This window comes from Lutra lutra, chromosome 7 (assembly GCF_902655055.1).
Source record: "Lutra lutra chromosome 7, mLutLut1.2, whole genome shotgun sequence".
Classification (NCBI taxonomy): domain Eukaryota; kingdom Metazoa; phylum Chordata; class Mammalia; order Carnivora; family Mustelidae; genus Lutra; species Lutra lutra.
Genome location: NC_062284.1, coordinates 116,777,938 through 116,802,572, shown reverse-complemented (window position 1 = coordinate 116,802,572; position 24,635 = coordinate 116,777,938). Strand labels below are relative to the sequence as shown.

Here is a 24,635-nt window from a genome sequence, read left to right as displayed (position 1 = left end):
GGAGCACAGAAGGGGGCATTTTGAGAGAAGACACGCGCTGGAGAGGCTGATGGAGCTGGAGAGGTGGGTGGACCCGAGCCACGTGGGAGGTGAGGTTGCCAGGACCCCGTGGGGCACTGGCCGAAGGCGGGCAGAGGGCTGAAAGCAGTCAGCGCTCCGTACAGGAAATAGAAGCCCTTCTCCGCATTTTATACAGAAAGGAATTTCAGGGAACAATGTGCTTACGAAATTGTAAGAAGGGCTAAAGGAACAGGATCTGGAAAGGGGAAGATCAAGTTCAAAGACAACCTTGGCAGGAATAAGGAATTGTATCCTGTTGCCAGGAAAGCCTCTCTACTCTTATACCTCTTATAACCAAGGTTGTCAGAGGAGGAGCTCCTCTGCCTCTTGTCCTTCCTCCGAGTCCCCTAGGTTGGCAGAACCTACTTCTCATGCAGAACCCCAGCTTCAAGGTTGTCCAGACTCCACAGAACAGGGAACAGAGCTGGTATGTGTGACCGTGCAGTGCATAGCCTCGTGCATTGTACTGGCGTCCCTGATGGGAAGGCTCATGGAAGCTGGGTGCCAGTTATCCCTGTCCACCCATCACAGAGCATGGGGGAGGAGGAGGGACCGACGCCAGGATTTCTTTCATGCAAACCAACATGGATGGTAGACCACTCACTGGGGACAGGTTTCAGGTATTTTGAGGATGGCGAAGGTGTGACATTTAGTTGGTAGCTGGATGGGTTAGGTCTTGAACTCAGGAAAGATTGGGATTTGGAAGAAGTCTGCAGAGATTAGGAAGTCAAAGCCAAGATCATGTGGGGAAGGTGCATAGGTGGAGAGAAGAGGGCTTGGGGAAGAGCTCTGTGAACCACAGTATTCGGAGTTCCATGAGGGAGGAGCTTCTAAAGGCCACTGGGCAAGTGAGGAGAGTGGGTGAGAGTGGGGGAGCCCAAGAAACTAAGAGAGAACATCATGTGGAGGTGGGATGACACAGCAACATGGGTGAATCCTGAAGGCGTTTTGTCTAGTGAAAGAAGCCAGACCAAAAGGGGCAGAAGAGTCCAGAATGCAAGGCAGCATCTTGTATGATTCCATTGATATGACATCTTGGGAAAGGCAAGCTGTAGGGAAAGGAAACACACCAGTGGTGGCTAGGATTGGGGTGCAGAGGGGCATTGATTGCAAAAAGCACAAGGGAATTTTGGGAGTGATGGAATGTTCTGTCCTGGGATGTGATGGGTGGATCTCAAGACCCATGGGAATGTATGTCCCAAAGAATGAATTCTATATGTAACTTGGGCAATGGGTGGGTGGATATATTGCTCATTCATTCATATGTTCATACATCCATAAACAGGAAGTGATCAGTTTTATTAAATGTTTCAAGTTGGTTGAGGAAGAGGAGTGACAAGTTTTCCCAGATCCACGGAGTAATGGACAAGACCTCTGCCAGGCTGGGCCATGGACTGTCAGCAGAACTGGCCTATGGCCTCCGTGTGCAGCCCTCTTTTCAAAAGCACAATGTCTTGCCCTGGCCCTTAGAGCTTCAGGAGGACAGAGCCTGTCCTTGGGTGAAGGAGGCATTTGTCCCAATGTATCTCTGTTTCAGATAAAATGCTCTGATAAAGAGCCCGGCGTTGGCTGGGCTCCTGCATGGGTTCTCCTCTTCTCCTCTGTCCCAAATCTGTGACGGTGGGCAAATCCAGCTTCTCAGGTCCTCCATTTCCTCCTCAAGAGAATGGCGATGTGGGACCGATGTGGCAGACGGGAGGGCTTTGAAAGATTTGTAATGCCTTCTTCAAGACTTGATGTGGGTGCCCCACTCTCCATGGGCTTCCTGCTCACGCCCCCTCGGGTCAGTAACCCGCCTGGCTGGCTTCACTCACCACCATCCCTGCAAGCTTCGTACTGGTCTCTCAATCATTTGCTTACTTGTCCTACTGCCTCCAGCCCCTTGTGGCCCATCTGCGACACTCGTAGTAAATGCTTGTGCCTGGTGCACAGTGATGCTCGAGAAATGTGTATTGATCTGTACGCTTTCAGGGTCAGTGTATTCACCATCTCAACATCCTGCTGTTCTCTGGATGACTTTGGCTTTCTCTGAAAGTCAAGTCACCCTCCAAGATGAAGAGCGCCAAGCCCACGGGTGCCTCAGGCTCCCGTCTGCCCTTTCCCAGAAGACCCGACACCTATTAGCAAATACTTGTTGAACAAATTAATACATTTTGAAAATGAGCAGTGATGTTGGCAGAAGTACGGAGCCTTGAAAGGGCAACACTGACTCAGGGATTCTGAAATATAATGGCGTCATCCGTGTAAGTTTGTCAACAGAAAAGGTCAAGTGTGCCCCGGGGGTCTCATTTATAGGGTGTTAGCCGGGTAGCTGGTGCTGGAGAGGGGGTTGCAGGTGCTTCTGTTCCCATGGGCCTTACAGTTTCCCCTCTGATGTTCAGGAAGGCACCTGGTGGGAAAGACACCCCCACACACACATATATACATACACACACAGCTTCCACCTGCCCATACACAGTAGAGTTGGGTGAATGGGAGGGAGGCTGACATCTGAGGTATAAGCAGAAGGATGTGTTCAGAACCACAAGTAATGGAGAAGCTGGTTCTGGGCACCAAAGTCCAAAGGAGAGAATCTTAAAAGGGAGGTGGGCAGAGACTGGGTCTTTGGCAGCTGTCCCTCCCCTCCTCTTCCATGGGCTCCCCCCACCCCCATCCCCCGGTGTCAGGGTGCTGGGATCATCCCTGGTTTCCACCTGCAGATGCATCTCTTCCCTTTCCCCCACCCACCCCTGCCAGATTTCTGTAGCTTAAAGGCTTAGGCATGACCTCCAAAGCCGTGTGTGCCTGCCCCCTTGATTCCTCTGGTGGGGATATGAGCAGACGGAGTGGCTCGGCCCCTTGCAGCCGTGCAAGCATCGTGCCCTTGAACATGCCTGGGGGTTCCTGATCCCAGCAAGCCCAGGAGGAGAGTTTTTCTCAGGAAGCTGGGATTAAGCGGACCCAGCATCCAGATCCTCATGTGGCTGGTCTGATCTCATGCGCCGTCTCCTGTTCTTCCCCACTAAGCTGGTTTTGTCTCCCCTTTTGCTTTCACAAACCCAAGGCTCAGCCCCTGGAGCCACGGCGACAGCCTTGCATCAAGGGTAGGGTCTGTAGGACAGTCGCCTAACGGGCTGAGTGCTGAGCGTCCTTTAACCCTTACAGCAGCCGGTGGGGGGCAGGCTCTGCAGTGATCCCCACTCAGAGACAAGGGGACAGCCTCAGAGGTGTTAAGCGGCTTGCAAAGGTCCTGCAAGTAACACATGAGGGGCAGAGGCCCTTCCTGGAACCTGCCGGCTGCTTCTAGAGCCCGTGTACTGAGCGGCTCCATACACTGTGTGTGGTTTTAAAGTTGCTGCTGTTGGTGACAGAGGTGGGATGAACAGTATTCCTGCTGGGCGTGCTCCATGGCCTGTACCCCAGATGTCAGTTTCTAAAAGATTTGATTCCTGAACCAGGAAGCGGACTGGTCTCTGCTACCAGCTCCCAACTGGGAAGGGCAGTATGGCATCCACCTGTGGCAACCACACAGACACAATGACCGTTCTACCAGCTCGTGTGGCAGCAGGGTGCCACTGAAGAAATGGAGGGACAGACTCAGCCAGGGTCCCGAAAGCTTGTGGGTAGTTGTGCCAAGACTCCAATTCAGGTCTTTCCCGCTTTGCCGTGGGATGTCCCTCTGTGTGAGAGACAGCCCCTAATGCCAAGCAAGGAACACGGGGCCCCACGGTGAGCCCAGGCTTCTATAACTGGGGTCCCCGAGCTGGTCGCTTTCCCCTCTGAGCCTCACAGGGTTGGACATTTATGGCTGCAGGACCTGCCTCATGGGTTCGGGATATGTCCAGAGGATTCGGGTGAGTACAGAGGTCAATGGGTCATGAGCAGCTGATAGCTTTGCTGGTAACTCTGTCTTGGCTGGCAAAATTAAGTCCTGGATGGCTTGCTCTCACCTCTGCCACCATCCAGTTTCTATGCAGGATTGCAAAGCAAGCTTGGTACGGTGGCTGAACCAGTAGAAGCCTGCTCCTACCAAGGACAAAGCCATTTATCATCCATATCTCCCCCCGCTGCTGGAGCCCAGATGATATGTCCTCGCAGCAGAAATGCACATTACTTTCTTCTAATTTTCAAAAGAATTCCCAGGATTGAATAAATCAGCAGCTCTCAGCACACTGTCTTGGAGAATCAGGAACCATCTCGAATTTTCAGAGCAGAAGCATCTATTGATCTGCCTTGAAATACCCCAGACTGTTGGATTTCTCCTGGAAAAATGTCTGGCCCCAGGAATGCCAAGCATCTCCCCTCCCCCTTATAATGAGCATCTCTGAGCCCGCAGACCTGGGAGCAGGTCCCTGCTCTTGAAATGACAGCAGTGGTTCTATTAAAGAATTTTGATTACAGGAAAAAAATAAGTGAAAGAATCCATATTTCATTAAAGTTGCTTGTTTTAAAGTCGGAACGTTTCCTGGGTGTCTGGGGAAGCTGATGTTTTCTAGGCCTTGCGGGAGAATCTAGTCTTAGAAAACAAGATTTTCCACGTAAGGGAGAAAATCATCACTCTCAGAGCTGAAGGCCAAATTGTATTTACAGAGAAGGGATTTTTTTTTTTTTTTTTTTTTTTTTTTTTCCCTGGAAGTTTCTTTGCGAGCAAATGGAGCACCCACCGTGAAGCTGTTGTCCTTTTAGGTGTTTAAGCAGTTTGTGAGGGTAAAGTGAGCATCCTAATAGGATGAGAGGATATAGATGGGCATTTTTATTTGTATTTTAACATTTTTTAGTTCAATCAACTGTTAAAGTGTTTTGGGAACCCACTGCAGTGTCAGGCCTGGCTAAGGCACAAAGGATGTAATAATACAGGGCAGTGTGGATCCCTGCCTTCCAGAAGCTTCCATTCTAGCTGATGGGATGAAGACGTGGGGCTATGGGAGTGTCCAACTGAGGACTTGCATAAATGACTTCAGTCATCTCATCCATTGGTCATCTCGAATGGGGGAGTGGGGTGAGAAGGAATTATTCCTTCATTCCCTGTGAACTTTCTGAGGCCAAGAAGCAAATAAGTTGCTCAGATCCCTCAGGAGTGTTAAGGGTGATACCCTAGAATCTGAGTGTGTGATTCCTAATGCGGAAGGCTCTGCACGTCACAGGGCCACCTACTGTCTAGGATGATGAAAGCCCATAACAGGTACCCACCCCAACAGGAGCATTCTTGGGGCCAAAGGAGGGACTGTGATGTGGAACTCGATGACCCAAGATGGCAGTGTGCCAGTGGCAGCCTCTCTCCCATTGATCATGTTCCCTGTGTGTGTGGTTCTGCCGAGAGTATATCCAACTGGGGGGACGGCAGTTTTTCCTCCTCGTGCCAGCACTGCCATCCCCAGCCCACCCGATGTCACTTGACATCTTTGGGGATCTTGAGTTCCCCACCTGGAGTGACAGATCCATCATGGGTGGAAGGAGAGGTTGAGAGGAGGAGTTGGTGGGCCTGGGTGAAGCTAGAAGTGCTTTTCAGGAGAACACCTGTCCCTGAGCTCTGGGAGGGTAGGCGGGACCAGAAATGACTCCAGTGTGAGGGGATTCTGACTTGGCAGAATCCTGGGAGGGCACATCTGAAATTCACCACAGGCTGGAAATGTTTGAAAAAGTGAGGTATATTATTAAGGTCCATCTTACCATTTTACTGATGGTGAAACTGAGGTACACGGAGGTTAAGGAACTGTCTGTGTAGACACGGCTGTGAACATTTCGAGGCAGGATCTGAACCTCATGGCAGATAAGCGCAGAGAGCCTGCCCTCCCGAGCGGGACTGACCATCTCCAGCCGCGGCCTGATTGCCAACGGGACTGTGTTTGTAGCAGATCCAAGTGGGGATTGAAGCCACTGGGGACCCACCTGTCTGCTGGGAATGTGATCACAATCCTCGGACAAAGCGAGGAACCATCCCCTGATTTCTCTCTTTGGTGTATTTTGACATTTTACTACTTTGTTTTCCTCTAACATCTTTATTGAGATAGAATTCCCATACCATACAATTTATCTATTTAAGGTATATAATTGGGTGACTTTTAGGGTGTTGGTAGTTGGGCAAACATCACCACAATTTTAGGACAATTTCATGAATCCCGGAAGAAACCCTGCACCCTTTAACAGTTATCCCCAAACCATTCTGCTTTCCAGCCCTAGGCAACCACTAATCTACCTCTGTTTCTCTAGATTTGCCTCTTCTGGAATTTTATATTAATGGAATCTTACAATATGTGGTCCCACGGGATGGGCTCCTCTCAGCATCATGTATTCCTCTGTGAGGGTTCCTCCATGTTGTTCCATGCATCCGTGCTTTGTCTTTGTATGGCTGAATATTCCCTTGTATGGGAATATTCCACATTTGGAATAGACCACATTTTATTTACCCATTCATCCACTGATGGATGTTTGGGTTGATTCCATATTTTGGTGCTTATGAATAATACTGCCATGAACATTCCTGTGCAAATTTTGTGTGGACGTGTTCTCACTTCTCTCAGGCAGATACTTGGGATTAGACTCGCTGTGTTGTGTTGTAACTCGATGTTCAACCTTTTGAGGAACTGCCAGACTGTCCTGCCATAGCGGCTGTACCCCCTGACCATTTATGAGGGTTCCAACCACTCCGTATCCTTGCTAATATTTGTTATTATCTCTCTTGGCCATCCTAGTGGGTAGGAAGTGTTTCATATGTTTAAAAAAAAATTGCAAGGGATATGTTAAGTTAGGTCAATTCCAAGTTTCTAGGGCATCTGTGGATAATTCGGTACTCAGCAATGTTTTCCGAAGAGCACGGGCGTGCTGTGGATGTGGGAGCTGTAGCTGGCTGGCCCCCTCCTGGGGTAGCGGAAAGCCTAGCAGGTTCTCCAGATCCACAGGAGACTCTCACACTGCCAGTGAGGCCATCACGGGACCGACTGATAACTAACCCCCTGCTGTGTCCTCTTGTCTTCCAGCGATTCATGAGTTCCCTACAGACCTGTTCTCCAACAAGGAGCGACAACACGGAGCTGTCCTGCTGCATATCCTCGGTGTAAGTGGCCCGGGTGGGATAGGCTATTCCTATACCTCAGGCAGCCAGAGTGTGTCTGCAGAGCACAGACAAGCCATAGCATGTCAAAGATGTCCCATCCTCGTAAGATGACATCTGGGAAAACAGGTGCTAGACCCATTTTAACCACAAAAAACCAGAGTCTTAAAGATGTCGGGTGACTGGCTCTGTGTTGCCCAGCAAGTGACCCCAGAGCCAAGACAAGACTCCCGTGTCTTCCTGGGCCCCATTTTCTACTTTCCTGAAAAGGGAGCGACAGCATCTTTCCCAGCCATGCGAAAACATTCCCAGCCATGCGTGAGTGTGAGTAAAGTGCACTAGACATTGCACAACAGATAAGTGCTCTGTGCACGCTTGCTGTCACAATTCCCATGATCCTCCACTCCCACTCCACATCTCACCACCTTGACGTAACCATAGTTTAAAACTTCTGGTGCACCCTTTCTCAATTTTTCCTCTGTCTTCAGATGAGACTTGATGACAATGGTGGAATCCTCAGACACCAATTTAAAAAGGACTAGCAGGTCCAAACCTCAAGTACAGGCAAAAGTTGCTCTTCTCTGACAAGAGTTAGCAAACTGCAGCCTGAAGCCACGGCTGGTGTTTGTAAATAAAGTTTTATTTGAACACGGCCCTTCCCATCGTTTCTATATTCTCTGTGGCTGCTTCTGTGCTTCAGTCCCAAAGTAGCTGTAACACAGTGACGTGGTCCACAAAGCCAAAAATATTTACTATCTGTCCCTTTGCAGAAAAGGTTCGCCAGTCCTTTTGTATGGTGTGGGGAAACGAAAGTGCTCGCGATTTGCTTTTCTGCTTGGGACACGGCAGATTTTCCTTTAATTAGGTTCCCTGACCACCCAGCACTATTTGCTTCTATAAGCCCCACCAAGTATTAGCCTTTGCAAGAGAGAATTCACAAAGCGAAAGCTGGGATTCTTGCGGAGAGAGTAGCCCCCTGAGAATGATGAATGAGTGAAGTTTTAATTAACAGGATAAACCGTTAATGACAGTGAAAGTTGTAGGCAAATACTGAATGACAGGCTTGTGTATTTCCGTAAGAGAGTTATTATCTTTCTAGTTCCCCTGGCTTTCCCACGCCCTTCTCTTTCACTGAGAGGCTGTGGGTTTGGCAAATTAATCCCATAGCTCTAGGGCTCTGCCTCAGGAAAGTCTTGGCATTGCTAAGACAAAACCTTCTCTCCCAAACCTGAGAACACCTCAGGGATTTTGCAGGAGCCTTTAGAGCAGACATGAGCCAAACGATGGCTAGAGGGCCAAAATCTACCCCATCTTCTGATTTTTATAAATAAAGTTTTATTGGAACCCAGCCACACTCACACCATGTTCTCTTCTATGGCCACAGAATCATTATGGCAGAGACTGTGTGACCTGTCAAGACTGAAATATTTACTGTCTGACTGTTTCAGAAAAACCTTGCTGACACCTTCTTTAAGAGAAAGACAAGGCGCAAGCTTTGGAGCCAGTTTTCATCTGCAGCTCTAGGAACATTCTCAGAGCTGCCCAGCCAGAGTGGTGGGGACCAGCTTGGCCTCCTTTTCTCTTATGTGTTTCCGAGGCCATCAGGAGAGCTATGCAGCCTCCCCTTCTCCTGGTAGAGGATGTTGTGGGAATTCCTGGGGGTATGAACTCAAGTCTGTTTCCTGAGATTTTCATAGCAGGATCTCTCTCCCTTCGTTCTCTCTCCCTTCACCCATAACCCCCAGTATTTGTTTCTTTTTGCTTCCTCCCCAAAAGGTAATGAGTCAGATCCAAGGACAGCCATGCTTGGACTGCAGTAGACACCTGCCTCGGAGGCCTTGGTCACAGCTGATAGATCTTCCAGTCTATTTAATCACAATTCATTGGTGTGCAACTCCAACAACTTCACAGTTGTTTTTGCTGAAGCAGCCCAGCTTTTCCCAGTTTTGTGAACAGAGCATCTGTATCACTTTGTCTTTGAAGAAAGAAATGGTTCCCTCAGCCTTCAGCACAAAGTCCCATCTGACCATGGGCCCTGGGCCTGGCCTGTCCTTCCAACCTCACATCCTGTCTTCCACTTCACTATCACTCTGGTCTACCTGAGTAAGTGACCTTGCTGTTCTTCACGGACTCAAGCTCACTCCTACCTCAGGGCCTTTGCACTGGCCTTTCCCCAACAGTTACACATTATTTGTCTATTTGCCCCACTAAGGTCAGTTACAGGAGGCAGAGGCACTTCCTGGCAGGTTAGCCATGGAGCCCTGATGCCTAGAATAGTGCCTGGCCCATAGGTTGAGTTGAGTGGAAAAATGAACAGGACAGGGATATATAAAACCATTTGGAGGGGCGCCTGGGTGGCTCAGTGGGCTAAAGCCTCTGACTTCTGCTCGGGTCATGATCTCAGGTTCCTGGGATCGAGCCCCACATCAGGCTCTCTGCTCAGAGGGGAGCCTGCTTCTGACCCCCAACCCTGCCTGGCTCTCTGCCTACTTGTAGTCTCTCTCTCTCTCTCTCTCTGTCAAATAAATAGATAAAATTAAAAAATAAAAATAAAAACCATTTGGAAACTACTGATCTGTTCTCACTCTGTCACCAAATAGATGAAGGGACTGAGCCCTGGAAATGTGACTTATCCAAAGGCACATGGCAAATCAGTCCCAGAATCAGCATTAGCATCTGGATGCTTTGTTCCATGAACCTCTGTGTGTGGATGGCTTGTGTATTTTAACTTCTGCCACCATTAGGTAGCATCCCAGGAACTGCTGGCTCGCCTGCTCACTGCCATTCCAGCAGTGGGTGGCCGGGTGGTAAGAGGGAAATGGTGCCTTCACTAAAATGAAGGGGGATGATCGGGATTGTTCTTACTTTAAACTCTTAAAAATGGTGATTCTAAATGCTTTCCTTCTTAGCCCTAAGGCTTAGAGCTTGCCTTTTGAGAGCAGCCTGAAATGGTGCTGGGGAGAGAGCTGGTGCTTTACAGAGAGGAGAAGGAGCCCAAGACCATGTGGCCTGAGCTCTCATCCCCTTTGTTGTCAGCACACTATTTCCCCTCCCTGGGAATCAGTTTCCCCATCTGCTCGTGAGGGAGCAGATCTCTGCGGTGCTGGAATTTCCCTCTGTGTCTCTCTCTGTGCACCCGGCCTCTGCCTTGGCAGTGTGCGACGGCTGCCTGGTTCGGGACGTGACATTGGGCCAGCCGTGCCTCCTTAGCAGCAGGTGCATTTGCTGACCATCTCCCCCATTTCCTCCTCAGGCTCTGTACATGTTCTATGCCTTGGCCATAGTCTGTGATGACTTTTTTGTTCCGTCTCTGGAGAAGATCTGCGAAGTAAGTAGGGGGGACTTGGGATCTTACAGTAAAGCCAGGCTGGGGCTGGGGGGCCTGGGGCAACCAAGGACATGGGACTCGTCAGGGCCAGATGGAGAAGGGCCAAGCAGGGAGCACTCTGGTGGTGACGACTGGCCACGTACTTACTGTGGCCACGACAAAGCCTGGCTTTGACATCCCCAGAGCGGAGTCGGCAGGGGCCATTCTCTCCCTGATTTGCTCTGGTTTCCCAGCAAGCTGTCACTGGTGAAGCTAAACCTGCCAGTTAAGGAGCATTTCCCACAAGCTGCAGGTGGCGGGGACCAGGTGGGGATCCATGTCTCAGGGGAGGATCCAGAGGCTGAGCAAAGAATGCCCTTTGGTCCAGTGTTTGCAGGTGGACGTTTTTTCCTCCTCATTGCTTTGTGAGCTTTTGACTTTCTTGTCTCCTCTCTTCTCACATGTAAGACTCCAGTGCTGGGGCGCCTGGCTGGTTCAGTCAGTAGAGCATATAACTCTGGATCTCAGGGTTGTGAGTTCGAGCCCCTCATGGAGTGTAGAGATTAAAAATAAAATATTTTTTAAAAAAAATTTTTAAAGGTTGAGGGTGTCTCTCTGCTGTGCCTTACCCTTGGCCACTAACCAAGAAAGGATAACTACTTCCGTTTCCAGCACCTACTATGTGCAGACCGCTCTGGGCTTTGGCACACTTTGTCCCCATGAACTCTCCTACCTATTTGAAGCCATGCCGTTGTTGTGACATCTGCAGCTGGGGCCAGGGCTTGTTAGGGCAGGGGCTTCCTTGCTGCTGAGCACAAAATAGGGCCTCCTGAGGAGCAAGGAATGTGGCATCAAGGTGCAAAGGCCTTCCCCTCCCCCAGTCTCCCCTCGCTCACCTCTCCATCTTCCCCCAACTCAGACTGAACCGTGGGTCAATGAGTGAGTTGAGCCAGAGAAAGAGTGTATGGAGAGAATCAGGAGATGGCCTCTGGGGATGGGTGACCAATGCACAGGACAGTGCCCAGTGGAAAGGCCCCTCCAGGTTACCTGTCTCTGTATGGACACAGATGTGAGCAAGGGATGGTCCTGGCCCGATGGGCAAGTCCCCTGGAAGGGGCTCAGTAAGAGTCATCAAAGGACTGAAGAGCTAAAAAGAGGAATGCAATGTGTCTGTTGGGGAGAAGCCTAGGAGGGCTTCATGGAGGAAGTGGTATCTGATCTAAACTTCTGAAGTGGTCAGGATTTCTCCAAGCAGAGAGGGCAAGGAAGGGCATTCTAGGAGGAAGGAATAGCTCAGGTGAAGACAGAACCTTCACCTGAGTTTGTAATGGTTTGTAATGTGCTAGAAGGTACTGGAAATGCTCTGATGGCAGCATTTCCATTTTCTGTGGAACCCTCTCCTGATGGATGAGGTCAGGGTGGCCGGGCTTCTGCCCTGGGGGGTCAGTGCTTGACAGAAGCCCAGAGCTCCGACCCCTCTGAGGGACCGCTTCCTATAGCAAGGTCAGCAGGGAGGTTGTGCTGACCCCAGACTGCCCAGGGTACTTGGGAAGGTGGATGCAGGAGGAGACCGAGCCCTGCCCAGATGCCTTCTGAGCACCACAGAGTAAGTGCTTTCAAGTTTGGGTTCAGGGAGACCCAGAATCTTCGTGGCTTCTCCCAGCATCCAAAGCCCCCAACAGCATATTCTCGATCAGAGGTTGGGCCTCTGTGGCTGGGGCATGGCCTTGCCAAGGAGAGTGTGCCTTATAAGAGATCCAGCCTCATCCCCGGATCTAGGTTGTCTGGCTCTTTGGGTCCGTGAGCAGCCAGGCTTCGGGGCTGCCACGGAGAAGGCCTTCTGGAATGCAAGGGCCAGACTGTGCCTCTGGGACCTCTAGGTCCCACAGCCCTGAATTGGGGAAGTCTGCATGGTACCCAAGTTCTGCATGGACCCTGGAGGCGGCTGCTGGCTGAGTGCCACTGCATCCCAGACTCTGAGTTAGGCACTGGCAATCCAGAGGTGAAAAAGACCAACCTTCACCGTCCAGTGGGGAAGGCACGAGCATAGTCCTCAGACCCTCACTGGGTGGTTTGTGTTTCATTAATTGAAGGACAAGACTCTTCCACTGGTCCAAGGGGACCAGCTGACTCTGGGGGTATAGTTCGAGAGGTGACCTCATTTAGGGGCTTGGCGATTGAGCAGAAAGTGACAGGGGAAGGGGACAGGGGACTCCGGGTGGGGTGGCCCACAGAGTAGCAGGAGGCATGTGCTGAGGGTTCCGGGAGGTGACACGGCCAACCCAGGTGCCGGACTCTGGCCACAGCAGTCCCCCACGCTTGCCATGATCGTGGGCATGTCCGGTGACTGTGTCCGCTGTCCTCACCTCACAGCCTGAGTGTCTATGGTCGCTTCTGTTTCAGAAGCTCCATCTGAGTGAAGATGTGGCGGGAGCCACTTTCATGGCCGCAGGAAGCTCCACGCCCGAGCTGTTTGCCTCTGTTATTGGTAAGAAAGGCCCCCAGTGGGGGACACAGGACCCAGACCCCCACCCCTGACCAGTGAGGGCATTTGTCAGCTCTGAGCCTCTGTTTTCTCAACTGTAGAGCGGGAGAGCTGGGGAGACAGAAAGTAAAGTCGGGTTCCCTGGGGCGTGTGGGAGAGCAAAGGGCAGGTGGGTAGAGGGCTTCTTTTGTGGGGGCAGGATAAAAATGTTCTAGAATGAGATTGTGGTGATGGTTGCACAATTCTGTGACTATACCAAAAAACGGGGTTATATACTTTGAATGGGTGAGTTTTATGGCATGTGAATTATATCTTGATAAAGCTGTGTTTTTAAAAAAAAAAAAAAAAAAAAGAAAGTGGGGGGGTGGGAGGAATGGAGTTAGCTGGTCACCCAGGACACTTTCTCGTCTCCGGTTCTGCTGTGCTCCTCAGCCCCCCAGGCATTGTGATGAGGAGAACAACTCCCTCTGTCCATGAGGTTGGGGACACAGCCCTCCCAGCAGCCCGGGGCGGGGGCAGGACTGGCGCAGGAAGGTTTCTGCCTTTCCTGTTATAGGCGTGTTCATCACCCATGGAGACGTTGGCGTTGGGACCATTGTGGGATCTGCGGTGTTCAACATCCTGTGTATAATCGGTGTTTGTGGATTATTCGCGGGGCAGGTCAGTGGTTTGTCTCCCTTTGTGACAAGGGAGTGACATAGAGTGACATAAGGGACAGCAGTGGGGGAACCCGGGACCTCGCCTTGGGTGTGCCCTTGACTGACCGAGGCTGAGCAAGTCGGCTTCCCCCTCCAGGCCTTGGTCCTCCCAGGTATGAGTGGCATCTGACGTTCTGTCCACGTCCAGCACCATCGGATCCGAGGGCAGGAGAGGGTTGGCTCTCTTGTCTGGGCCAAGGGTGAGCATTCACTGAACAGCAGTAGGTCTTTGAGAGGTCCCTCCTGTAACCTTGACCCTGAGCTAGATTCTGGAAATATCTGAGGCCTGCCTTTGGCCTCCTTACCAAGGAGGTTGAAGCTGGACTGTTGCTCATACCCCATGACCATCTTCCTGGTCCTCAGGGCCGTGGGGGCATTACCCTGGCCCCCAGAGAGGCAGGCTCATGAGTCGGCCCTACCTGGCCAAGCGAGGTAGTTTACCACCAGAAGCTTCCAGCATCTGGCTCTGCCTTGACCCTGGGCTTCTGCTGTGAGACAGGTTGTTACCTCAGAGGAGAGGGAACAGCTAGGCCCTCACTTACAAACACTGTGTACTTTTGTCCTGTTGCCGAAATACAATGGAGAGCACTGGGTGGCCTCGAGCAGCCCGGAGAGGCTTGTTTCCAGTGGTACCGTTAGTAGGAGCTCTGTGGGTGCATCCCTGTCCCTGCGGGGCTCAGGGCTGGTGAGAAAGCTAGTCCCCGCACCACCCCCCATCTCCCCAGCCAGCAGCAGCTGACAGCTCTTTGCTTGGCAGGTGGTCCGTCTGACGTGGTGGGCTGTGTGCCGAGACTCCGTGTACTATACCCTCTCTGTCATCGTGCTCATTGCTGTGAGTTACCCCCCCTGCCCGTCTCTGTCCCTGTCCCCTCTCCACTCTGCCTCCCTCACCTGAAAACCTCGTGCCTGACACCCTGGTTATGGAGCAAATCCAGCGAGCACCTTGAATTCAGAAAGGCCTTGGAAACGTCAGAGCACATGTCCCATGGTCCGTGAAGTTAAGTTCAAACCCTTTGCTCCTCAGGGGCCCTCAGAGCCTCCGTTAGAGCCCGATGCCTGAGAATTGGAGTTTCTGGGTTCACTGCTTCCCGCAGAGCAGGAGAGAGACCGAGGCTGGCTGGAGACAGGCAGAATGGGCTGCTGGGGGAACATGGAGAAAGGCAGAAGAGTTGGAACAGGTTTTCTGGGGTCTGTTAGTGTGGGGGAGAGTGACAAGAGATTACCCCCACGGTCCCCCCAGGGCTAGCGTGGCATCATGGCCCATGACACTGAAGCACAAGACACAGGCTACTGCAGAGCTGCGTGCCGCCCCCAGAGGAGACGTTTCAGTCCAGGCGGTGGCATGAGGGCAGAGGACTGTGGTGTGCCCAGATTTTCTGGAATGTGCCCCAGAGAGTTCCCGACCTCACAAGATCTAGAGCCAACTGTATAGGATAGTTCCATCCCTTGTACGAATTATCTGTGGGTAACAAATTTCCCCCAAACTCAGCAGCTTCAACTAGCAAGTAGTTCTCGCTCTTGTCTGTGAATCGGAATTCAGGGTTTCTCACAGATGGTGGCCAGGGTACACGACTCCCCCAGTGAGAATCTGCTTTGGGGGGGTCCCCTCACAGGGCTGCAGATAGGCCTCCTCTGAGCCTTCCTGGCTGCCTGCTCACCATGCTGTGCTCACCACGCTGACTGGCTGCCCTCAGAGCAGGGGTGAGAAGGTGCCACACAGGGAGCCTGTGACCTGATCATGGGGGCTGTAACCCACCGCTTTCGCCACATTCTGTCTGTCAGGAGCTTCCCAGGCCATAGAGACAGGCCCTGGCAGCATGAATGTGAGGCGGGCCATTACTAGGACCATTTGAGACCACTGGGACCCCTGTCTACACAACCCCGAAAAGGAAAGTCATAGATAAAACAATATACCTATATGCAGTTTCAAAAAAAAAAAATCAAATGATGCCCAAACTATCAAAGATGGAAGTCCTTGATAATAAGAGATTACAACTCTCTGTGGTAAGTGTTTTGTTGAGAAGATGCTAGAACCCCAGGTGATATGATCATTACCTCTGTATGGAAGAATCTTTGAGCCTGAAATTGACCTGTGCAGACTGAGGCCGGGTGCTAGGCAGGCCCCTTGGGCCCTGTGGGGGTTGCTGACATTGAAGACCCGATTTTCAAAAATTATAAGTGACTCCTGATAAAATCCTAGGCTGAGCCAAGTCCACCTGTTTCTCCATTTGCTACCTCACTAGAAAATTACATATTTATTACAACTTTGTAAAAGTATTTTGATTTTTATAACACAGTTAAGTTCTGGGTTCAGGTCTTTCTCTCCCCCGCCACCTCCCACTGCCACCACATGTCTGAATTTTAGCCAGACATTTAAATAAGAGGTCTTTACATGTGGGAAAACCTTCTGACAGACTATGTCACATGTTCTAGGCTGGTCACCACCTGCCTGTCCCTGTCTCTAAACAGCCCTCCACTGGGCTGTAAAAACTAAAAATATCCCCCACAAATGTCCTCACGTTCCCCAGGGGGGCGCTGGGCACTGCTCTGTTCAGTGCCACTTCCTCAGAGCCTGGAGCTTGGGGAGCCTCACAAGGATGCTCAGTCAGGATGACCACCCCCTCCCGGAAGTGGCCTCCCCATGGCAGCTCCGGTGTGCGCTGACTGCCGTGACAGCCAGAACAGTGGAGCACCGTGGGTCCCTGGCTTCTCCCGACATCCTGTACAAGGCCTCTTTGTCTCCAAGGTCAGTGGGTGGGTGCAGCCCTTCCAAATTCCCATCCACACTGGGCCTGGCTGGGGTGGTCCCAGGACTCCTCCCTTGGACCTCAGGGGCATTGTTCATCTGTGCCTGTGTCCGAGATGCTGGGTGGGGTTGTGGGGCAATGTCTGTGCCCTCTGCAGAAACCGTGGCACCCTCACCATCAGTCCGGGGCTCTCTTCAAATGGTACAAGTGGGTCCTTTGCTCTTAGAATCACCAAAGAGGTTACTCTCTTTTTAAGAAAATAATATCCCTTGGAGCAAGCACCTGGGTGGCTCAGTCGGTTAAGCATCTGCCTTCACCTCAGGTCATGATCCCAGGGACCTGGAATAGAGTCCCAAGTCGGGCTCCCTGCTCTGCGGGGAGTCTGCTGCTCCCTCGCCCTCTGCCTCTCCCCCCTTGCTCGTGCTTTCACTCTCTCTCTCAAATAAATACTTAAAAAAAAAAAAAAGATTATATCCTTTCCCTTCCACATACACGAGTATCATAGACAGGAACTGTAGGGAGACAGACAGGGATCTTTTCAGTTTTTCAGAGTGTTGATTTCAGCAAATCTGTTCCCTTATTGATGGCAGGCCCCTGCCAGGCTGGTCCCACCTGTGACTTGGAGTGTAATGAAGCACAGGCCATTTCTCTCGGGAGGCCCACGCTAACACATGGTAGCATCTGCAAGGATGGGTTTCATCTAAGGAAAGGTCACCTGCAGCTAAGAAACCCAGAGATGGAGAGAGGAGCCCAGCTTTGTGTAAAAATAACAAGGCAGTGTGGGTGAGCTCGGAGTGTTTAAGGGTCTGTGCGTGCTCTTTTGGAATAAATAATGCCCCCCATCCTTTGTTTCTTTTGCTTTCCAGTTCATATATGACGAAGAAATTGTGTGGTAAGTTTTAAATGTTTGTTTATTGTTCATTTTTTGTTCCTATCCTTCCTTGTTGGGTTTGTTGAATCTTTCTTGAGGTTACTACTACAGACATGAGCTTATGCCCTTGTGAAAGTAAAAAGGCATCATTCTAAACAGTCACATCTTTATACTTTCAAAGCGACAAAGATTGTTTCCCTCAGTGTTCCTGCTCTGCCAAATAAAACATATTATAAAGCTAAAATAATGAAAACGGTACAGCATTTTGGCATGGGCCATAATGGACTGTGGAACCAAGAACCCAGTCATGGGCCCATTTCTTGGCTGGGGGATATGACAGGTGTCACGACAGGCGGTGAGTTAGGGAGAGGGTCTCAGATACTGCTGGGGAAACTAGGGAGCTATGCAGAACAAAATAACATCAGATCCCTTCTTCACACCTTATGCAAGAGGAGAATCCCGGTGAATTAAAGATCTCACTTTAGGGGCATCTTGTAGCTCAGTTGGTTAAGCATCGGCCTTCAGTTCAGGTCATGATCTCGGGGTCCAGGGATGAAGCCCCATGTTGGGCTTCCAACTGAGCAGGGAGTCTGCTTCTCCCTCTCCCTCTAACCCCCACTGGTGCTCGTTCTTTCTCTCTCTCTCAAATAAATAAAATGTTTTTTAAAAGCAATATAGATCTCACTGTAAAAAGCAAAGGTAAACAGAATAAAATGTAGGAACTCACCTTAATGACCTCCAGGTAGGAAATGATGCCTTAATTAGGATACATAAAGCAGAAACCTGAAAGGTTGGCATTTTCATTGTGTCAGTGTGTTATGTGTCCATAAGCCATAGAGACGTTCTCTTCATGAGGGTGATTCAAAGTCGGCATCCCATCAGTGTCTTTCTGTGGGACTGTGCTCAGTCTGCTGAGGACATGAACAGCCAGGTGCTCTGGGCCCAGAGAAACCTGATTTCGGCCCGCACCTGGCCCTTAACACACCCTGTGAGCCAGGCAGCCACTCCACATCCAGGGTCTCCTTCTAGATGGACTGGGGGCGGCGGCAGTGGGGTCATCGCCATCTCACCGCAGTTCTGCTGGGCTGTAGGCTCTGCCAGCAGAGGGAGAGTTCCCGAAAACAACCGTAGCTCATGCCTGGTGCATAGTAGGCCTTCAGCACGCATTTGTCAGATGACCAGACAGATTAAGCTGGGTGGCTCCTCAGTGGTCTGAGGTCCCTGCACGTGTATGGGTTTGGGTGCTGCACCTGCTGGACAGTGGGGTGAGCGTCCCAGGAAGGCCCCGCCCCTGCCCCACTCCAGAACCCCGCCCTGCAGGCTCCTATGCCCACCCTTCTCTCCCTGCACTTCTTCAGGCCCTTCCCCACCTGTACCCACAGCCTTTCTGGTCCCGGGCCAGAATCTCTGGTGAGCGCACAGGTCTCTTAGGACCAAGTGGGTATGACTCCAGACTGCTCCCTTCTGTGGGTCCTGGGATGGGGCGGCCCTGGTCCCTCCGTTTTCTGGATACTCGTGGAAATGCTGCCTGATCCCTGTGGACCCCCATCACTGAGAAGAACCCACCCTCACCTTCTCTGTCCCCAAGAGGGCTTCAGATGGCAGCTGGCCACAGCCTAGGATGGCGCCCCTGTTTGCCAGGGCCAGGGCTGGGGAGGGTCAAAGGACCTTCTGCCCTGCTCTGCCAGGGCCTAGCCGTCAGCCCCAGATCCCCCAGCCACAGGCACCCTGTCCTAACCACAATCTCTGTTCTCTCTTTGAGGTGGGAAGGACTGGTTCTCATCATCTTGTACGCGTTTTACATTCTGATCATGAAGTAAGTAGCTTTTCTCTTCTCCCTGCTGGGCAGTCTGACGCCTTGTTCTGCTTCCTGCTCTAGCCTTTCGTTAGAGCCCAGACAAAACTGATGACATACCTTCTAGCCACTTCCAGCCAGCTCCGGTTCTCTGGGGGTACCCACTGGGGTACTCAGACTCTGTTTGGGGGCTCCTGTCCACATGTGGACCAGGGGAGCCTGGGCTGGTGGGTAGAGGATGGGGCTGTTCAAAGACAGGTGGCCAGCAAGACCTCTTTCCCGGGGGCTCCTTGCTGCCCTGGGACACCACCCTTTCTCACTGTCGCCGTAAATCCCCTCTTCTCAAAGAGCCAGGCTGCCCAGCTTTCGCACCAGGCTTTGTATAGTGCCACCTGTCAGGGGCTCCCCCTGGTGCAACTCCAGGGCATGCCACTCAGGAAGGAAGGTGCAGACCCTGGGTCAGGGTTGGGCTCTCTTGCCACCTCCGGAAACTGCCTGGCTCAGCATGATCTCAAAAGTGCTGGTGAGGAGTATCATTCAGCCCTAACAAGGCAGGGACATCAGACTGGGATGAGCCTTGTAAACGTGCTAAGTGAAAGTAGCCAGTCACAAAAGGACAAACACGGTATGATTCCGCTTGGGCGAGGGACTCCAGAGAGCCCAATCCATGGAACTTGTAGGTTAGAGATTACCAGGGGCGTGGGGGGTGGTTACTGGTTAACTGATGAACGGACACAGACTCGTTCGGGATGCTGCAACCCGACAGTAAATTATGCTGACAAGTCGCCCGACACGTCCTGGGACTGTGATTAGTGCCAACAAGTTAGACACTTAAAAACAAAAAAGAGTTAAAATAGCAGATTTTTCCACGTTTTAAAAAAACAACCTCTCTGTGAGCTGAGTCCCCTTCAGGTTTTGTCGTCTTGTCCACATCCCCAGAAAGAGTTAAAAGCAACACTGACTTTTAGGAGACTCTGAGTCTCCACATTTATATCAGATGTTTATGGTATTTTGTGCAAATGGGTGATCACCTGTCCAAGGGCGGGAGGCTTGTCCTCACGTGAACCACTCACTTTCTGAGCACCTTCCAGTGAGGTGGGTGGCCTGGGGTCCGAGCCGGAGATGGTGTCTTCTCTGGGGGGCGTGTGCCTGGCTGTGAGGGGTGCAAGCTGGCCTGCCGGGCAGCCCATAGGAGCAGGACACATGGCTGTGGGAGGGAAGACCAACCTGGTGACACTTCCTTCAAGCCTGCCTCTGACACTGGCCTGAACTTCCTTTATTAGGACAGGCTTGGGACGGGTATGAGTAGACATGGGTCATGCTCTTGGACCAGAGGTTCCTTATGCCTCCCTCCTCACCCCCCGCCCAGGGAAGCCACTAATAGCCCAGTGGGGCAGGCCTTTGACAGCACGATGTTCTCGGGGTCCTGTCAGGGGACTGTCAGCTCCGCTAAGCGCCCTCCACTCCCCCTCGCCGCCTCCACAGGCCACTCCCAGGGCCTTCTGACTGTGGGTGCACGGGGTGGGGGTGGGGTGCCAGGCATCTCCCCAGGCTCTGACCTCCTGCCTTAACTTCCAGGTACAATGTGAAGATGCAGGCCTTTTTCACCATCAAACAAAAGACCATTGCCAATGGCAATACCGTCAACAGCGAGCTGGAGGATGGTAATGATTACTGTGATAGTAGCTCTGACGATCCCTCCATGCCGTTGCTGAGGCGAGGTAAGGCTGAGCAGACAGGAGCGGCCCATGCTGAGTCACTGAAACCATCGCCCGTTCTCTCTCTTGCCCGCACACACACCCCACCTAAATTGTCACTCTCTTACCTTTGGTCCCAAGGCCCTAAACAAGGAGATGTGGCTCAGACTTGTGTTTGCGTAGAAGGGAGAAGGATGAAGAGAGCCAACAGTCATGCCCGGGGGACTTTCCCCCAAGCCTCCTAAGGAAGGTTCCAGGCCTGCTGGTATCCTGTGAAACGCAGCGAATTACCTGTCTGACCCTCGGAAAAGACCAGTGGCAGGAGGCGGAGGACTTGGGGTAGCACAGCAGGCTCAGGTCTCCCTGTGATTTCTCACATGCCAGGCCCAGTTCTGGTGGAGAACTCTGTTCTGGAGAGATCTCTGTCTCGTCACCGGAGGAATGGCAAGGCCTGGGAGGGCAGCCACAGAGCTGAGCAGGAACATCCAGATCCGCCCCAGAGAGCCCTGCCTGGGAGCCCTGACCCCAGGGGCGGCTCCCTTGTCTGGGGTTCTGGGCCCCAGGGAGTGGTTAGGCCTGAACAAGTTTCTGTAATGAAGATTATGGAAAAACAGATGAGCCTGGCATCTCCAGTCCCACCCACAGGGTTGGTAAAGGCCTTCACCAGCATGACAGGTGGATGGGCCATGTGAGGGTCTTTCTTCCATGTTCCCCGTGGCCCCAGAAGAGCCACGTCCTCTTTCAGGCGACTTTCACTCCTTCATGGGGTCTGTGACAGCCCCGGTGGTCTCGAGGGCCAGTTTGCTCATGTCTGGGACGTGTGGGGGCTGAAATCTGTCCTCCTTGGCCCCTCACTAGTCTTTACTAGTGGGGCAGATCTGAGTAGGGACTCCAAGCCCTGGATGTCCGGCAAGTTTGTTCTGTCCCGTCTCAGGCAATCGCCTGATGAGGCACCTGTCACAGGTGCTTGAAGGAGGAATGAATGTCTCCATATGGAAGAGAAGGAAGAAGCCCACTGGGGTTGGGGGAGGATCAGTGTAGTCCTGGTTACGGCCCGGCTGCCAGACGCCACTGGTCCCTGATGGTGAGAGAGGGGAGGCCGGAGAGCTTGAAGCTGTAGCCATGTGTCCTGTCGCCAAAATGCCTGGCAGCCTCCTCCAGGAGAGAGCCTGTTTCCAGGACAACCTCCGCAGAGGGGAGGGACAGATGTGGCTGCTGGTTTGCATTTTAGCTCCACAGACAGAGCGGGCCCCGGGGTTCCAACTGCAGATCCCTGAGCACAGCATCTCAGGAAAAGGCTGATTCCTGCCCAGTCTTGTACACCGAGATTAGTGCTCCGGGGCCCACAGGACCTTCATGGCAAAGAAGAAAGATTCCAAGTGGTGGTGGTGGGGGGTCATTCATTCCTTAGGTGTCAGCCCCAAGAGCTCCCTACCACCTGCGTGGCCCGTGCAGGAGGCCCCTCCTTAGTGTCCCGTGGGAAGCATCCCTTACTTGCACAATAGCCACATCCCACGTGGGGCCTCTCCTAGGGCTCTGTCCTGACGCTGTCTCCATTCCTTTGACACCCAGGACAGTAGGACCTCCCCCACAGGTCTCTCATTTTCCCCCAAACATCTTAAGTCCAAGAAAATGTCTTGAAAATTGGAAGATTAGACACAGGGCTGCCCCTCCCCCCAAACATAGGAAAAGGAGGCAGATGGGCCTCCCTCCAAGTTTCATCAAGGAGGAGGCATTTGGATAATGGCCAAGGAGAGAAAGGTCTGGACAGAGGGGTGAGGGGGGTAGGCTGCAGGGCTGAAAACTGAGAGGGGGGAGTCCCAGAGATGGAGCCTTCAGGATTTCATAGCCCAGGCTGGTGGAGGGCCCTGTGTGTAAGTCACCACAGGGCACCATCCCCCCAGAAACAGACTGAGGCAGGAGGAAGGTGTTCGCAGGAACCCTTCTCAAGGACTGAGAAGGGGGCCTCAGGAGTTTGCCTTTCTTTTTTTTTTTTTTTTTTTTTTATTTACTTATTTGACAGAGAGAGATCACAAGTAGGCTGAGAGGCAGGCAGGGTGGGGGAGAAGCAGGCTCCCTGCTGAGCAGAGAGCCTGATGCGGGACTCGATCCCAGGACCCTGGGATCATGACCTGAGCCAAAGGCAGAGGCTTTAACCCACTGAGCCACCCAGGTGCCCAGGAGTTTGCCTTTCTTAATGGTGTAGTTGTCACCTGTCTTTCCAAGGCAGAGCTCCCCCTCCCTGCTCCTCGGCCTACAGGCAGGTCCCCATCTATCCACCCACCCGAGGAGGCCCAGGACTGCTGCCTGGTGGATCCTGTCCAGAGCCCACAGGCACACACAGCTCTGGTTTTTCCTGTTACCAGTTTTGGTGTTTCCCTGTGCCAAGTCAAACTGTTCAACCCGGCCCCTTCCCAGGTGTTTGGCCTTGTTACTACCACTCTTGTAAAATGTACTTAAATGTTCTTTAAAGGTCATGAGCTTCTTTTTACCAAATCCTCTCAGGCCTTTTTTTTTTTTTTTTTCTTATTTTGAGGGGGTGGCAGGACATAATATCTTTCTGCTCTGTTTTTCGTTCAGATGTTTGGGTTTTTCTAAAACTCTTAGAAATTTTTCACATGACGCTTCAGTTCTGCTCAAGAAAGCAGAGAAAGGTCTAAGAAAAGGTCCCCAGGGCAGAGGAAGAGGGTACCCCCTGTTCCCCTTTTCCAGCTGCTGAAGGAGTCCCCCTTCTCTGCTGGTTGCCATAGCCTCACAGCCAGGGCTCCTGGGGCTAACTGCTAGGCTCACGGTGGAACTTTCTAGGCTGCCCTGGACCTGGATCCGACTTGGGCTTCCAGCAGTGAAAAAGGAGGCAGACGCCTGGCCTGGGGCTGAAGAACTGCCAGAAAAACATTCTCTAATGGAGTGATTTTCCGGGCAGCCCCCCTTGGCTTGGCCATACCACCTCCTGCTGCCATTTGGTGACAACACCACGACAAGAGTCCTCCCTATCTCCCCACACCACCCCTACCCCCTCACCCCCCACGCTGGGGAAGCCAGTTATCGCAGCTTTTGCCTCAATGAACTGATGCTCCAGAGGCTCCCTCCTTCTGATCCCAGGGGCCCCCCAGGGGATGAACCAAGTGACCAAGGCTGGTTCTACAGATAGGACAGAGCCTGAAGCCTGCGGGTGGTTGGGCGGGTCTCCTCCCTAGGAGTGAGTGGTTTAAGCTCTCTAGCAGTGAGTGGTTCAAGCTCTCAAGCTCTCTAGCATGGTCCTGCTCCTCCAAGTGGGCCAGAGCCATAGAAATCGGCCAGGAGAGGGGCCCTTCCCAAAGCCCTGAGCACTGAAGCCCCCTGTAGCAGGAACCCCTCTACTAACTCCTCCTTCAAATAACCCCCTGGCATCTTGGCCACCATCAAGAACGCTGCCCCAGGCTCTCTGCGCCCACCGCACGCTAATCACCTCTGGCAATCTCTGTTGGCCTTTGTCTCCTTAACTCTTCTCTTCTGAACTGTAAGTAATCTGCTTTCACCCAAGCGAACACACAGATTACAAAACAAACCAGGACCTCCAGCGCACACCTCCTTACAGGTTAGCGTCTGTCCTGACAAATGCGGGGTCCTCCTGGCTTCGTTTCTAACCTCCACGCCTCCTGTCTGCTGAGCCTTGCTGCCTGTTTGGTGAGGGTGTGCGTGTCGGGTGTGCATTTGCTCGTGTCGGTGCCATTAACTCTCTCGAGGGTGTGCTCTTGGCTACTCCTGCCGGGAAAGGCTGCTCTCCAGGAGCCGGTGACCAGTGTAGAGGGACAGGCCTACCCGCTTTGACAGTCTCCCCAGAGGGAAAAACCACCTGCTACTGTGTGCTGTGTTCCTGAGCAGTTCCATTCGTGGCCTCCCCAGGGCTCCGGAGTTACATGTCAGATCCCCTTGGGAGGCCAGCCCCGAGCGAGCCTGTGAAGC

General features: G+C 52.2%; 1 protein-coding gene across 8 annotated transcripts in view; it reads left to right on the top strand.

Annotated features, from left to right (window-relative positions):
- SLC24A4 (solute carrier family 24 member 4) overlaps nucleotides 1-24,635 on the top strand; it is a 180,825-nt gene that overhangs the window by 111,381 nt on the left and 44,809 nt on the right. For all 8 annotated transcript variants that reach the window (XM_047738954.1, XM_047738953.1, XM_047738950.1 and 5 more), the window contains 8 exons: nucleotides 7,017-7,093; nucleotides 10,344-10,418; nucleotides 12,801-12,885; nucleotides 13,439-13,542; nucleotides 14,338-14,412; nucleotides 17,194-17,219; nucleotides 18,961-19,014; nucleotides 20,572-20,714. In XM_047738954.1, coding sequence (XP_047594910.1) covers nucleotides 7,017-7,093; nucleotides 10,344-10,418; nucleotides 12,801-12,885; nucleotides 13,439-13,542; nucleotides 14,338-14,412; nucleotides 17,194-17,219; nucleotides 18,961-19,014; nucleotides 20,572-20,714 — 639 coding nt within the window. The remainder of the gene's footprint in view (nucleotides 1-7,016; nucleotides 7,094-10,343; nucleotides 10,419-12,800; nucleotides 12,886-13,438; nucleotides 13,543-14,337; nucleotides 14,413-17,193; nucleotides 17,220-18,960; nucleotides 19,015-20,571; nucleotides 20,715-24,635) is intronic.